General features: G+C 29.0%; 4 protein-coding genes across 10 annotated transcripts in view; 1 reads left to right on the plus strand and 3 right to left on the minus strand.

Moving 5' to 3' along the window:
• The window catches only part of LOC107998381 (diacylglycerol lipase-alpha), a 44371-nt gene extending 40667 nt beyond the window's left edge, over positions 1–3704 (minus strand). The window contains exons 1-2 of one of the 4 annotated variants that reach the window (XM_017057629.3): positions 2698–3704; positions 988–1518 (exon numbers count right to left, since the gene is read on the minus strand). In XM_017057629.3, the coding sequence (XP_016913118.1) occupies positions 988–1082 (95 nt within the window). In that variant the 5' untranslated portion in view covers positions 1083–1518; positions 2698–3704. The remainder of the gene's footprint in view (positions 1–987; positions 1519–2697) is intronic. The other 3 variants (XM_017057631.3, XM_017057630.3, XM_062083126.1) reach the window with 3 other exon arrangements.
• Positions 3705–3834: 130 nt separating this feature from the next.
• LOC107998354 (probable GDP-L-fucose synthase) lies at positions 3835–5821 on the minus strand. Of its 3 annotated transcripts, none has more exons than XM_017057563.3 (7): positions 5690–5821; positions 5326–5479; positions 5133–5247; positions 4896–5024; positions 4614–4827; positions 4392–4529; positions 3835–4313 (listed from the first exon to the last, which is right to left on the minus strand). In XM_017057563.3, the coding sequence occupies exons 2-7, from the start codon at positions 5460–5462 to the stop codon at positions 4078–4080; spliced, it is 969 nt and encodes a 322-aa protein (XP_016913052.2). In that variant the 5' UTR covers positions 5463–5479; positions 5690–5821; the 3' UTR covers positions 3835–4077. The 3 variants fall into 3 exon arrangements, with proteins under 3 accessions (XP_016913052.2, XP_016913054.2, XP_016913053.2); XM_017057565.3 differs by having other exon boundaries at positions 5326–5469; positions 5690–5808; XM_017057564.3 differs by having other exon boundaries at positions 5326–5761.
• Positions 5822–6951: 1130 nt separating this feature from the next.
• LOC107998392 (rapamycin-insensitive companion of mTOR) lies at positions 6952–13378 on the minus strand. Of its 2 annotated transcripts, none has more exons than XM_017057646.3 (10): positions 12733–13378; positions 12454–12610; positions 12332–12379; positions 11815–11971; positions 8508–11702; positions 8316–8445; positions 7880–8250; positions 7665–7767; positions 7467–7574; positions 6952–7398 (listed from the first exon to the last, which is right to left on the minus strand). In XM_017057646.3, the coding sequence occupies exons 2-10, from the start codon at positions 12512–12514 to the stop codon at positions 7036–7038; spliced, it is 4536 nt and encodes a 1511-aa protein (XP_016913135.2). In that variant the 5' UTR covers positions 12515–12610; positions 12733–13378; the 3' UTR covers positions 6952–7035. The 2 variants fall into 2 exon arrangements, with proteins under 2 accessions (XP_016913135.2, XP_016913133.2); XM_017057644.3 differs by having other exon boundaries at positions 12454–12625; positions 12733–12981.
• LOC107998394 (proteasome subunit beta type-6) lies at positions 13369–14867 on the plus strand. Its single transcript, XM_017057648.3, has 5 exons — positions 13369–13543; positions 13853–13920; positions 14008–14139; positions 14278–14552; positions 14628–14867. The coding sequence occupies exons 1-5, from the start codon at positions 13448–13450 to the stop codon at positions 14753–14755; spliced, it is 699 nt and encodes a 232-aa protein (XP_016913137.1). The 5' UTR covers positions 13369–13447; the 3' UTR covers positions 14756–14867.
• The last annotated feature ends 52 nt before the right edge of the window (positions 14868–14919 follow it).

The following is a 14919-nucleotide window of genomic DNA, read 5'->3' on the forward strand; positions in this document are numbered from 1 at the left end:
GTTGTGTCATGATGCGAAAACTACCCTTTGATCATAAGCTATAATAAGTCCGGGGATATCGATGCCTAATAATTTTCTCTAACCACGCGATAAATTACAAATACTCTCTATTAAAAACATAACAGATTTCTGCGCGAATAATTTTCTGAAAATTATATAGGGTGATCCAGTTTTTAATTTGAATCTATTATAATTAATAATTGCAAGACATTTCGCAAGAAATTCTTACATCATAAGATTAATTACGTTTAATTACACAATAAATTGATCGTTCAATTTTACATATGGAGCTACGTATGGAAAGGAGACAAATTGAACTACGATAGTAATTAAACGAGGGAAATCAAGTGCTATGAAGATTTCTCTATCGAACAAATTGAAATACATATATGAGAAACATATTAAATTATATCAGATCGTACCATATGAAATTGTTAATTACATTCTAAATTTTCCTTGTATATTGCACTTATAAATCTTTAATTTTCGTTATTACTTTTTTAATTTTAGAATACTTTTCCTATTTAAATAAAAATTAGTCGGCGTGTCGATATATTAATTAATATTATATTTTGTTCACGAAACAATGATTGAATGTTAATGAAAACCGTGATAAAAATCATAACGACCGAAAAAGATTTTAGCGACCATATATATCGATTTTATAAAATATTTTTCTATTCTTCTGGAAAAAAAATGAAAATTAACAAACATCATTTTTTTTTATACGAAATCAATTCAATTATCGTTAAAAATGTTATCAGTTTGCAAAAAAATATTAATTTCACATGACTGTCAACTTAATAAAAATCGAGTAAAATATAGGTCACGCGGGAATTGTATCCTATTTTAAGGATTCCTTATAAATACAAGGATATCTGTCGCGCGTGATCACGTTGATAATTCTTGAAACTGGTGAAAATAACGACGTTTATACAAAGCGATTGATCGGGGTTTCGTTTATTAATAATCGGATTGTTCACTCACCATATCAGATGAAGGATGAAGAGGAAAGCACCGGGCACGACGAGGTCGTCACTGCCGACGCTCCATCGGCGTCGGAAAACCACGATACCAGGCATCTCTTCTTCACGATCGTTTCGTCGTCCCTATCTTCCATCCAATCGGTCACGATTTTCAGCGATTTTCAACGTGGGCCGCGATCAAACCGTGCCTTATCCTCGAATCACCGGTCGACGCGAACTTGAACCTTACTCCGGGATCTCTTTGAAACTCGAAACGAACGCCAGTCGCCTCGTCGAGGTCGTCGTCGCGTTCCGGGGCGCGCATTTCCGTAACTCTGTTCCGGTAGACCGCGGATTCTCTCCATCCTCCTCGCGACCAAACTTATCGGAAATCTCTCGAGCGCTGTTCCCCTCGAACGAGCGAGCCTTCGATGCCACGACACCGCATAGTGGTCCTCCGATGAAGAAACTGAATCACGTCGGGGACTTGGTCTGGATTGACTTGCAAATTATCTTCCAGCGTTGGGAGAGAGAAAAAACGCAATCATTCTCGCTAGATAATAAAGAGGAAAACGAGTACGATAGTATTCAATATATAAATGAAATATGCGTTCTTTGATTATATATATATATATATATAATCATTGTATTGTCGCACACGCTCGTGTAATCATTGTATTTTCATATTACATTAATAAACGTTCTGGATTAATATATCGTAAACTATATGATTTTAGCTAAAAAAAAAAAATATCTTTATTATGAGAGAGATATAAATAAGATTACACGATCAGTCTATAATATATTTGAGTCTTATTGGATTTAGAGGGAACTATTTAGGTCAGCGATTCAATTAAATTAGATTTCGTTCCTTTTTTTTTTATCATTAACCATAGATTAAAATTAATGAATGTCCTGCTCGTTTTAAAAGAATATTGTTTCGCGAAACTATTGTGAGTCACGGGATGATTTTACCTTCCTTTGGGAGAAGAATACACGTCGTGCAACAATGGAGGACAAAAAGAGAACACAGTGGGATGGAAGGAAATGTGATAATAAAGATTTCTATATATTTAATTATCCTCGATATTAATATAATTTTTTAATAGGAAAAATAAAAGCATTCCATGGAAAGTTTAAATAGAGTCATATCATCTTTTTAAATTGAATTTTGAAATTAAACGAAAAATAAAATTTAAATTATTGCAATTTTATACGTCCGATGCAAAGTCTTGAAGGATATTTGAAATCCTCGAGAATTCTCTTCGAAAATTGGTGAAACTTTTAAACAGTGGAACGCTTCTGAAGACATTCGTTCTACTCACAGCTCAGAACTTCAAAAATTTGATCTAAGGAACGAAATCTTCTTATCGCATTCGAAAAAATTCGTTTCGTTTGGTATAAACAAAATCTATTAAGAAAATTGTAAAATTTTAAAAAAGGAACTCATTGCTTTTCGAAAAAGAAATTCTAAAGTGAATGCAACGATTAACTTATATATAAAAAAAATAAATTTAAAAGAAAAAGAAATCATATTTAATCGATTTAAGATAAAAGTGATAAAAATTTGTTTATTCAGCAATAATTTAATCTAATATATCAGCAAATATCTATCGTAAAATCTCATCTTCTAAAAATTATTCCTAATCTCTAACCGATATCTTCAACTGCGCGCAAAATCGATACTAATCAAGTTATTACCTCTAGAAAAATAGTTATGCATATTACTTACACTTTGAATTCTAGAATTCTTCTGGCTCGGCCACATCCTTCACATTATTGACAAAAATTCACTCTTTTTTTTCTTTTTTAAGATTTCTTTTTAACATACAAATCACATAATTCTTTCCTTAAAAATTCATCTTACCAAATCGTGCTTATCGTGATGTCCCTCGATACATTTTTCAATTATCAAACTGTAACAAACATTCATAAACCAACTCACATATATCACAATATTTTATCTTTTTTTCTGAACACAAGTTTTTTTCACAATTTAGATTTACGAGTCTCTTTAAGACAACTTGAATTTTTCCATCACAAGTTTTTATAAACGTTTTATCCGTTCGTTCCACTGGAAACATCAAGAGTTAATGATTAATCGTACAGATAATTCGTTTGATACTATTTGCAGGGATGAAAGACACGAAGAAGTAGAATTTCCCCCGGCAAAGCCGATCGGCCGACGTTACCGTCTACGATGCCGCAACGCGTGCCTCTTCGTTATTATCATTATTTTTTCCAATGGAAAATCGTCGAAATAACACGACAATCTGAACGGATGCATTTTATTCACAAAACTCTGAAACGGAGATGTACCACGTGCCGAAAAAGCATTACATCGTGGATACGAGAAAATCGCGAGAAAAACACATAGTTTCGCGATCGTCGAGGTGAGCCACCTCGAGCGCGACTGAGCACCCAAATTTAAGCCATCGTGTACCTTCCACGGTCCTGAGGGCGCTCAATTTATGTTAACGGACGCGCGTGCGTCGCGACGTCTCCTGTGCGGCAAACACTGCGTCGCGTCGACCAGCGTTTGCTGCTCGTTTGCATGATAGTTGTCGAACATCGTTCACAAATAATTCATCGCTTAATCAGTTTTTATCTCTTCGCTTAAATGAATTTTTTTTTTTACCTTATTTTTTAGAAAGTTTAAATTGGCTTATAATTCTTGTTTCAAATGTATAAATTAAGTAATATTCGATAAATAAATTGCTAAAGATTTATGAATTCAAAGTACAATTACAATATTTTTTTAAATGTTTGAGAACTAAACGTTCGATGAAGATAACATTTAATGCGCGATTGCTAAAATTTAAATAAAAGATATATTAATTCCTTCTGAAAAAAATAAAAATATAGAATATTTGATTAAAAAATAAATTTTTTTTATTTTACAATTTTAAAATATATTTTATGCTTTGAAAATTTACAATATAATTAAAATTATATTCAAACCTTTATAATTTCGCCTTAAACACTTAAACATCGTTTAAATTATATTACATTGAATTATGGAATATATGCTGAAATAATATAATTTTCTTTTTTTATTTTATATACAGCCAAATTTATTTAAATGGAATATTAAATTAATAATTAGCTTCCGTTAGTTTCTCGCGCGATCATAATTCTCTATATACCAATCAACAGTATCTTTAATAGCTTGATTGAATGGTGTAAACTGAAAATCAGGCAAATATTTTCGTAATTTTCCATTATTTGCCGTTTTTTTATATTGTCCATCAGCTGCAGATGTGTCATATATCAGTTTTCCTTTGAAATTAAAAGCTTGGGCAATTGATTCAGCTACTTGAGAAATTGTAACTTCTTGAGATTCATCAACTATATACCGATGATAAATGATTTAATAATAATTTAAAAATAATATACATAAATATCTCATATTATTTTTTTAATTACCTGATAATATGATTGGTTCCACGGAGTTATATTCTCTCAAAACCCATATTATTAATTTAGCTAAATCTAAACTGTAAATAAATTGTCTTAATGGTTTCCCAGAACCTAATACAGTAAATTCTTTATCTTTTGTATTTCCTAAAAAATATATATCGATATATATAAAATTCTTGATAAAATAATTAATAATTTAATCAAGACTTTATTAAAAATATTTTATACCATCTTTTATCAAATCATAAAGTCTACGCATTAAGCCTGGTATAACATGACTAGCACTAGGATGAAAATTATCATTTGGACCAAATACATTACATGGAATAATGCTAGTATAAATTCTACCATATTGTTCATAATAGGCTCTATTTTGAATATCTATAAGACGCTTTGCATAACTATAACCATAATTTGATGGATGAGGTGGCCCATTGTGAACCTGAGAAATTAATCATTAATGAAAAAAATAATAATTAAATGAAGATTTAAAAAATAAAAAAATATTACCATAGATTCATCAATAGGATATGTTGTTTTATCAGGAAATATACAAGTTGATAAACATGATATTACTTTGACAACATCATGTTCATGAGCTGTTTGTAATACATTATCATTCATATGAATATTATTGCGCTAGAAATTTATAATTCAAATTTATAAACCACTATTTTATATTCTTAATATATCTTAATTAACTTAATATCAAGAAAACAATAATTATTAATAATTATATCTATTTACCAAAAAATCCAAATTATGTGACATATTATAAAATAGACCACCAACCATAGCAGCTAAGTGAATAACATGTGTAGGCATATATTTTTTAAATAATCTTTCTGTACTTTGTTTATCACTGAAAACATATTTTAATTTAAATTTGTCTGAATAATTAATATAATTAATTAATTGGTTCAATTATTATTTAAATTACCATAAATTTGCATCTTTAGAACCAATAAATATCCATTTTTCATTTTCATTTTTATTTCTTTCAATAATATTTTGAATAGCTCTACCAACTAGTCCTGTTCCACCAGTTACAAGTATAATCTTTTTATTTTCAGACATATTTTATCTATATAAAACTTCAGATTTTTATATTTCAATTTTATTTATTACTTATCAAATTAAATAATAAAATATTAAATTATTACAAAATATCATATGATATGATTATTAATCAAATAAATTTAAAATTCTTATTCTATTCATTATATACATCATATATTATATATTTGATAGAACTGATGATTAATATATATATATATATACATATATATATATATAAAACTTACATGTAAAATTAAATAATAGTTATTGTATAAAATACATGCATCACTTATAATAGTTATATACAAAACTGATAAAGACTGAGGTTCTAATTTTATTATACGATAAAAACATTTACTGCCATCTATCAGAAAAAATGGAAACCATTATTTACATATATATATGTATATATATAAATATATATATGTATATATATTATTACATATGTCTTTTTCGTATATTTAAAAATTATTTATATATATATTACGAAATAAAGAATTAAATCTTAAAATATAAAGATAATGTACTATTATGGACGAATGTAATATTTATTTTTTTATATTAAAGATTAAAACATTTTGAAAAAACAATAATAAAATGAATATTCAATTAATATTTTCGTTTGATTACGCTCTAAAAGATAAATATAATAGATAAATATAAACAGAGAGTAAATAATAAAAGAAGGACAGAGATAGGATAAAAATATTGAAATCAGCGCCATCTCTAGAGTGCCGCAAATGAAACACATTAGAAAGAATAGAAGATATTAAAAGAAGGATAGAGATAGAGCTAGAATTCACTGTTAATGCCATCTCTCGAATATCAAAAAAATTTCTTTAAAAAAAGTAAAAAGAATTCAATATTAGCGCTATATTTTAGTGTTTAGAATATTTAAAAGATGGCGCTAATTATTAATTGTTATTTTATCTTATTTTTGAAAAAAATTAAAAGATATCTTTAATAATCAAGAGATGGCGATAATAGACAATTCTTAATCTATTTTATCCTCCTTTAGAAAAGTTATTTTTAATAATCAAAAGATGACGCTAACTGTCAATTCTTACTTTATCTCTATCCTTGTCTCAATATTTTCTATCCTTTCTATATGTGTTTCATTTGCGGCACTCTGGAGATGGCGCTGATTTCAATAATTTTAACCTATCTCTGTCTTTTTCTTATTATTTACTTTTTTTGTCTATATCTTCTCTACATAAATTTATGTCTTTAAGAGACGAATCCAAAGAAATATTTTTATTTATTGAATTTATCAATTTTTGAATTAAACATAATTACAAATATAATTCACTGCTCTAAATCATAAAAGCCAAACCAAAAACTTTGTTTTTTCGTATGATCTATTTCATAAGATACAGTTTCATTAAATATTGAATCTATTTTGTATCTATTTTATATCATGTCTATTAGAATTAATCGATAAACAAGATTATATTAAATTTATTTTGTTAAATTTTCATCACACAGAAATATTATTATAGGATTATAATTCAATTTTGGCAGTGTGATTTATTTCATATTTCGTAATTATTTTAATACAAAATATTTACACCTGTCTGAAAGTTGGTGATTACTAATCAAGGCTGATGGCAGTGTTTGTACCTGATACTTTTAATAATCTATCAGAACTTTTTGACAAACGTATCCTTTCTTCTGGTTTTAAAATTTCGGCTATTATTTTCTCGTCGCTTCGTCGTTCTGGTTTGCGTAAAAGCTCTTGCGGTTTATTGCATTGTTGTGTCACACAAGAATCATTTCCTGTCTCTTCAGTGACAACATCTAATTGTGCTACTTGAATATCAGAAAAAGTAAGTCTTCCATTGATTTTACTTTCTGAAGGCACACGAGAATCGGGTTCAAGTGCCGTGGAAGATCGCAAGAATTTTTCATCATTGCCATCGTTTAGTTTTAAAACATTAGCTGCTTCTACATAAAGCTGTTCCAATATTAAAATTAGATACTTCTTTTATATATCGTAATGTAAATTTTTCGGTTACAACTTACTGCTTCGAATGTAGAATCTAAAAATAATTCTTGTAAAAATCTTCGTGCTGGCATCCTATACGTATTACTACCTAAACGAGCAGCTACATCCGAAAATAAACAAATATCCTATAACATATAGTAAAATTATATATAAATTAAATATTTAATATTTAATAATATTTAATATATTAATATTATATGCGTATAAATGTATACCTGAAATTTTTCTGAATGTAATTGTCTTAATCTAAGTAGAGTTTGTCGACTATTACGATACCATACAGGATTTGCCAATCGCTGCGCATGTCTAAGTATTTTCCTATTTAAATAATATATAATATAATAGATATTATTAAAATTATAATTAATATAAAATTAATGTTATTTATTTACAATATATTTTATGTAATTCTATAATTAATTAATATTACCTTTGTAACTTTAAGTCTTTTTCTGGAATTGATTCTTTGCTGCTAGTTTTACCATGATAACATACTAAACATATACGATAATGTTCTGCATCTACGTCACATTCTGAACAAGATTCTTCGTCTACTTCGGTTGTTTCTACATCAGATTTAGGTGCATCATCCAATGTTATAGCTGGAATCGATGATTGTAATGGCTCCGGAAAAATAGTTATGAGTCTTTTTGGAAGAGCAATACCCATGTAAAATAAATTATCGTAATTATCTTCAGGAGATGGAGGTGTTGGAGTGAGTACTTGTTCCGCAATCCAGTTGCGAGATGAATCAAATTCAGATAAACTTTGTAACGATAATCGGCCATCTAAACTATACATCTAAAATAAAATAAATTTACATAAAATGTTTAGTAAATCAAAAAACTAATATTTAACACTCTTGCCTCTAAGCTACTTTGGGAATAACTCGGTCTCCGATGACGCTGAAGACTACGAAGTCTCGCATATCCTTCAGCATCTTGTTGGCTCAATCTTTGAATACTTGAAACAGGACTGGGTGTCTCTCCTCTTTCTCTGTAAATCCATATAATAAAATATATTTTTAAATAATATAATATTACCTAAAACATCCTTACGGTAGAGCATAGCGTCTAGCTTCAAGATCTGTAGCTGCACTTTCAGATCGATTTCTAGTTCTACGAGCAACTGGTTCAGGTAATTCTGGTTTTCCATCGCTAAGACTTCGATGGTGTCGTTGTATAGGGATTGGACTTGGTGCTGGATATCTGCTCGTAGGAGGTACAACTGGCCAATGATCCCCACGCCTATGTCTAACACAAGGCCAGTCAAAAGTCGATAATGCATCTGCACCTGTACGAGTAGTGGCAATGAGACTAAGAGCATACATAGCTGTTGCTCTTATTACGTAATATGAACACGTTTCTGCTATGGAAGTTAATAATTCTATAATTCCAGCATGATTCAATTGTTCTGCTCCTGCTGTTGAAGTTCCCATATGGCCAAGTGCCCATATAGCAGATTTTACTTTCAAAATTCTTTTATTTAAATTCGAAACTTGTTCTTCTCGAGATTCAGATTCCAATCTCCAGCTCCTTTCTGGAGTGGTTCGTCTAGAATCGTCTAGACTTGTCTTCCGTCGAATATCGAGCAAAGAATCAACTTTTTGTGGGTAACATATATCCACACTTTCTACAATTTCGGAATCCATTATAGTTTCTAATCTATTTGATTCTACTATCTCCTCTGTACCAGATTCTTCAGACATAACACCAGCATCTTCGATCACAGAACGATTAGTTTTAGTACATCTTGAATTTGATTCTGAATCTCTATTACCGAATTCCAGTCTAAATCGTTGAACAATTCGAGTAAATCGTTGTATTACATTTCGACGTAACAATAATTGCATGCCTAAATCGTGTTGCGCCAATTGCCCTATTAAATGCGGTAGAATAAAAATATTATGTGGTGTCATGGGTACATTACTTGTTCTTCTATGATAACTTCCTGTTTCGTTTCTTTGACGACGAGTTAAAGAATCATGTATTTCTCCTTCTATTAAACCAACATATCTTTCTGCAAAACCCCCTGGACTAATCCATTTTTCTAATTCTTCCGCGGGAGATGAAAGTGTTGTAAAACCTTGATGAAGAGAATATAATCGAATTTTTAACAAGTAACCTTTATCACCTAATTCTTCTAACCATTTATCCCAATCACGAGATTGTCCTCCTTGTTGTAATAAAGCTTCTAAATATTCTGGTTCCTCGCAAGCTTCATGTAATGCCTCTAATGCAGTTAATGCTATAGTTTTATTGATATCTGACAGCCGTTCTGATAATAATGTTATTGCCCAACGATAGGCATCAGCCATTCTGGCTCTGAGTATCAATCGAAGGAACTGTGTAGCATACAGTCGCGTACTATCTAATGTTGCTTCTGTAATAATCTTAGTTAATACTTTCCTATTAGGTCCATCCCTAGAATAATCTAAGCTTGATATTATAAGTTTCACGTAACAATCGTGATTAGTAGCTAGAGCCAAATCTTGCAGTTTTCCTAATAATTGAAATTCTTTGAGAATTCTAGTTCCTTTTGCTGAATGACTCAATTGCCCAAGAAATAAAAAATACTTTTGACAACAAGTAGTAGACATATGACGAGGTGAAAACAAACATTCATGAGCAGATTGAGCTGTTCGAATACTAGAAATTTGCTCATCAACATCTGCAATTAATTCAAATAATAATTTTGTACTCTCAGGTTCCGGAATTTCAAGCAAACAGTTTAATAAATCGCAACCGGCTAATGTTGCTTCACGTGCAAGATTAGCATTTGTTGCCAATTCCACTCTACTATAACCATTGGAACATGGTTTAAAATAACGTACAAGTCTTTTCATAAATAATCTATGATCAGAATCATGTAGTATTCGCGAAGTATCTTCACGTGAGCGTAATATAGATCGTACTACCGGCCAATTCCAGGCAAGAGCGTCTTTAGAGCTGAGTACTTGAGCATCTTTTAAAAGAGGCGTAGTTGGTGATTCTCGACGTAACCAATGTCTACTAGATGTCCGTTGACGTCTTGGTAATGTTGGTCTCAACCAAGTACCAGCTTGTAAAATTTTATCAAGAAATAGACTTGCAGGTGCTGGTCTTCGTCGCATCATAGTATGCATTCGTTCCAAAATTGCAACAGCTGCTAAAGCTTGATGTTTTCCAGTACTTGCATGTTCCAATAAATTTGGTAAAGGAGGAGTAAGATCACATACTTCAGAGGGTAAAAGAGAATGTGCAAGATGTAATAATGCGCCTAACAGAACCGCCGCTCGTACAGAAATAAAAGTATCGGTGGAAACAATAGTCTCTGCTAAAGCACGATGTAAACCACATTCCAGTAACGCATAAACCAATAAAGCTAAATGTATTTCTGTAATATTTGGACAACGTGATGATAAAGATGGTAAAATGTATTTTCCTTCAGCTGCAACGAAACCTTCTGACAATTTCCAAGAATCACGAGTTCTACTAGGATCTACTGCTGCTAAAGCAACATCAGGTTCATCCGTCCAAGTAGGTAAAGGTAAATCCAACAACTCATAAAGTAATTCTAAAACAGCACCTCTTACTTCAAGTTGTTCAACATACAATACATCTGATATAGCTTTTAATCCTGAATTATCATCAGGTCGACAAAAATGTAAAACTCCAGAATAAGATCTTAGTATACTTAGTAATGCTAATTTGCTTGCTGCAAATCTATCTCGTTCTTCTTTTGTTCTATCTATAGTTGCAGAATGAAGCTCACAATAAGGAGCTGCAAAACATAAAAGAGAAACACTATTCCTAGTATCAGGAGTATTTAATAATCTTAGTAAAACTCCTACAACAGATTCAATTATAGCAGGGCTTTGTCCAGTCATGGCAGCTCTTGCAAGGGCACTAATTCCTCCACAACTGATTAACAAATTTGAATTTAAAACACCCAATTCACAAAGAGTTGCTAAAAATGCTCTAAATGCTCCATCTTTTTCTTCAACTCCTCCATTTGTTAGGCTTATTAAAGATCTTGCTAAAATAGGACTAAAATGTTTTGGAGCTAATACTAAAATCCTTCTAACAAGTCTAAGAGCTTGCATCCTTTCTATTTCATTTCGTAAATTAACATCCATACTTCTAGCCACAAAATATGGATATTGCAATTTATTAATTGCAATAACATCTTGTTCTTTTTTGAGCATATATCGTACAGCTCGTAATGCAGCTGCACGAACTTGGGTTGCTTCATGTACAAGTCCCACTCGTAAACTATAAAATTAAATAATATATAATAATATAACAATATAATTTAAACAACATAACATATAAAAATATAATATATATATTTATTATTTGTAATAAATTATTTTTAAATTCTTACCAGCAAAATATATCACTGATGGAATATCCATAATCTGAAGAATCATTTTCACTAATTAATTTAACAATAGCATTAAGATAAGCTAATTTCTTTACACTTGGAACATTTTCACGTTGACAAAGATTAGTTAAAACTTCCTTCACATTTTCCTTCAATCCTATGAAATAAATTAAATTTTTAACTAGATATATAATGAATGCAATATATTTATGTTTATAGAAATATAAGTATATATATAATATATATATATTTCTATAAGTATATAATTAAAACTTTTTTATTATATTAAAAAGCATATAGTCATTAATATTAAATATGATTTTAGATCTTTTATTTTGCTTAATATTTTTTACTTTATTTTGCTTTATTCTAAATATTTCGTAAAAGAAACATTTATTGTTTTGCAAGATATAAATTAAAAATAAATATACATATATAATTATGAACTGATGCGAGCTAATTATGTTATAAAAATACTATGGATACAAAGTTGCAAGTTACAGGTTAGGTTACTAACCTCTTGACAGATCGAGTTGCACGCAACTGTCTTCACTCTCTTGACGGCCTATAAAAAGAATACATAAATAGAAAACGATGTAGTTTTAAAATAAAGAAATTGACAACCAATGTTCAACATACTTCGATGAGATCTGCTCGTACGAAGACTCCTACCCCAAATCATCCAACTAGAAATTGCCATTTCTTTACCGGCTGCTACCCACGATCACAATCAACACTTTTTGTCCGATTGTTATTACAAGTCTTTTGCATGATATATGTCATTCTTATTGTTAACCTGAAGCCCGAAGCACTATAAATGCACTACTAATAAATCAAGTATAACACGAGTCAAGTGTTACATGAGAACGTTGCACTCAATGTAACGCACTCTTCGAGAAAATTGTAGATTGTAGATACCTGAGAAAGTTGCAAAAGTCACGATAGACATGTAATCAACAAGAGTATATACTTTTTTTCTTAATTTCCCGGCAGATCTTAGATAGCATAATTTTTGTATTATTATTTCTTTTTCAAATAATATTTTACAATAAATATAAGCTTTATATATTAAATATTTTAATTCTGAAATGATAAAATATTTTCCGTTCTACAAAGATACACGTAAAATACGCTGTATGACATGCTTGACTGATCTAGACTAGTCGGTGTTCAGAAGATACAAATCTAAAATAATAATATTTATATATTATCATATTTTATACAATTATATATATTGAACAAAGTTGAAACTTATTATACTTTATTAATTGTATAATATTTGTACATTAATGTTAAAATATAATTAAAGTATATTGATGTTAAAATATAAATAAATCGATGTAATTTTTTATTTAGGATAAAAATTTATTTAATCATTATTATAATATTTACGTATATGTAAAAATTTATTAAAATATAAAAGTTATAAAAAAATTTATTTTTTTATATAAAAATTAATCACAATAACTATTATTTTATTATTTATTTGAAATTATTTATTTGATACTACTTTAATTATGTTCCAAAGCGAACATCATTTTTTGATTTTTATAGATGGACATACTGTAGTCACAAAGTAGCTTTCAACATTGAAAAGTCAAGTGAAGAAATTATTTATTAGAATTTTAGAAAAATGGCACAAATGGTAGATAATTTTGTTCAATCTCACATAGGTTCAGTTACTGATAATTTAGTTCAAGATTGGGTTTCTTCTGAACAAAGTACAGGAGTAAGTTTAATACATTTAGATATTAATATGTTTTAAGGTTAGAATGACAATGCAAACTTAAACGTATCATTGATAAAAATTTAAAATAAAATTAAATATTATTTTGTTTTTTATATTTATATACTTATATATAATCTTTAATAATAATACATATTCGTAATTTTAATAATCCTTTTTCTTTTTACATTTAACATAAATTTTGTATTCTGTAAAAAGATCTTTATATTTTTATATATTTTAATACAAAATATAATGTAATGATTTTTTAAATAAATAAATAATGTTTTTTAAAATTGTTTTATTAATTAGACATCAATTATGGCTTGTGAATTTGATGGAGGAGTAGTAATTGGAGCAGATTCTAGAGCTACCACTGGGTATGATATATATAATTTAAAATTATTTTCTTAATAATATATAATTAGTAACATAATAATAATTAATGATAATATTAACATTTTTAGGGCTTATATCTCAAATCGTTTTGCTGATAAATTAACTAAAATCACAGATTATATTTATTGTTGCCGTTCTGGCTCTGCAGCAGATACTCAAGCTATTTCTGATATTGTTGCTTATCATTTAAGCCTTCATAAGTAAGTAGAATTTATTTAAATTTATGAAAAATTTATGTGTTTATGTATAAAAATTATATATAATTAAATTAATATTATCATAAGAAACAAATTATCATATTATAAATTATCTTGCTATTTGTATTTTATTTTTTATAGAATGGAATTAGGCATAGAACCTTTGGTGGAAACAGCAGCAAATGTATTCCGTGAATTATGTTATAATTATAGAGATTCCTTAATGGCAGGAATTTTAGTGGCAGGATGGGATAGTCGTAAAGGAGGTCAAGTTTATAGTGTACCCATAGGTGGCATGTGTGTAAGGCAACCAATTTCTATTGGAGGATCTGGTTCAACCTATGTATATGGCTATATGGATTCACAGTATAAACCTAATATGTCAAAAAATGAATGTGTTAAACTTGTAGAAAATAGTAAGTATTTATCAACATTTGATCAACATAATATAATTATTCAATATTTAATATAACGCGATTTTATCTTTACAGCATTGGCATTGGCAATGTCTCGTGATGGTAGCAGCGGTGGTGTTATTCGAATTGGCGTTATTACGAATAAAGGAATTGAAAGAAAAGTTATATTGGGCAATGAATTACCACGATTCTATGAAGGATAAAATTAGAACTAAACAGATTATTTACACCAATTATATTTTTTATTTTTTAAAATCTTATGTCAATCGTATTCTATTTCTGAATTAAACCGAAATAAAAAATTTACTACATTTATTTTTTTACAATTGTAGTTCATCCTAAAGTAATATTTTGTATATATATGTTC

Source organism: Apis cerana, linkage group LG12 (genome assembly GCF_029169275.1).
Source record: "Apis cerana isolate GH-2021 linkage group LG12, AcerK_1.0, whole genome shotgun sequence".
Lineage (NCBI taxonomy): Eukaryota > Metazoa > Arthropoda > Insecta > Hymenoptera > Apidae > Apis > Apis cerana.

Bases quoted from the DNA above. Each gene is read 5' to 3' on its own strand.
- LOC107998354 (XM_017057563.3), bottom strand. From the start codon at position 5,462: ATGTCTGAAAATAAAAAGATTATACTTGTAACTGGTGGAACAGGACTA. The intron at 5,025-5,132 runs GTAAATAGATAT...ATAAATTTCTAG, and splicing joins CACATAATTTGGATTTTTTG to CGCAATAATATTCATATGAA. The intron at 4,828-4,895 runs GTAATATTTTTT...TTAATTTCTCAG, and splicing joins ATCCTATTGATGAATCTATG to GTTCACAATGGGCCACCTCA.
- LOC107998392 (XM_017057646.3), bottom strand. From the start codon at position 12,514: ATGGCAATTTCTAGTTGGATGATTTGGGGTAGGAGTCTTCGTACGAGC. The intron at 11,972-12,331 runs GTTAGTAACCTA...TTTATTTCATAG, and splicing joins GCAACTCGATCTGTCAAGAG to GATTGAAGGAAAATGTGAAG. The intron at 8,251-8,315 runs GCAAGAGTGTTA...ATTTTATTTTAG, and splicing joins ATTCCCAAAGTAGCTTAGAG to ATGTATAGTTTAGATGGCCG.
- LOC107998394 (XM_017057648.3), top strand. From the start codon at position 13,448: ATGGCACAAATGGTAGATAATTTTGTTCAATCTCACATAGGTTCAGTT. The intron at 13,544-13,852 runs GTAAGTTTAATA...TTTATTAATTAG, and splicing joins CTTCTGAACAAAGTACAGGA to ACATCAATTATGGCTTGTGA. The intron at 14,140-14,277 runs GTAAGTAGAATT...TATTTTTTATAG, and splicing joins TATCATTTAAGCCTTCATAA to AATGGAATTAGGCATAGAAC.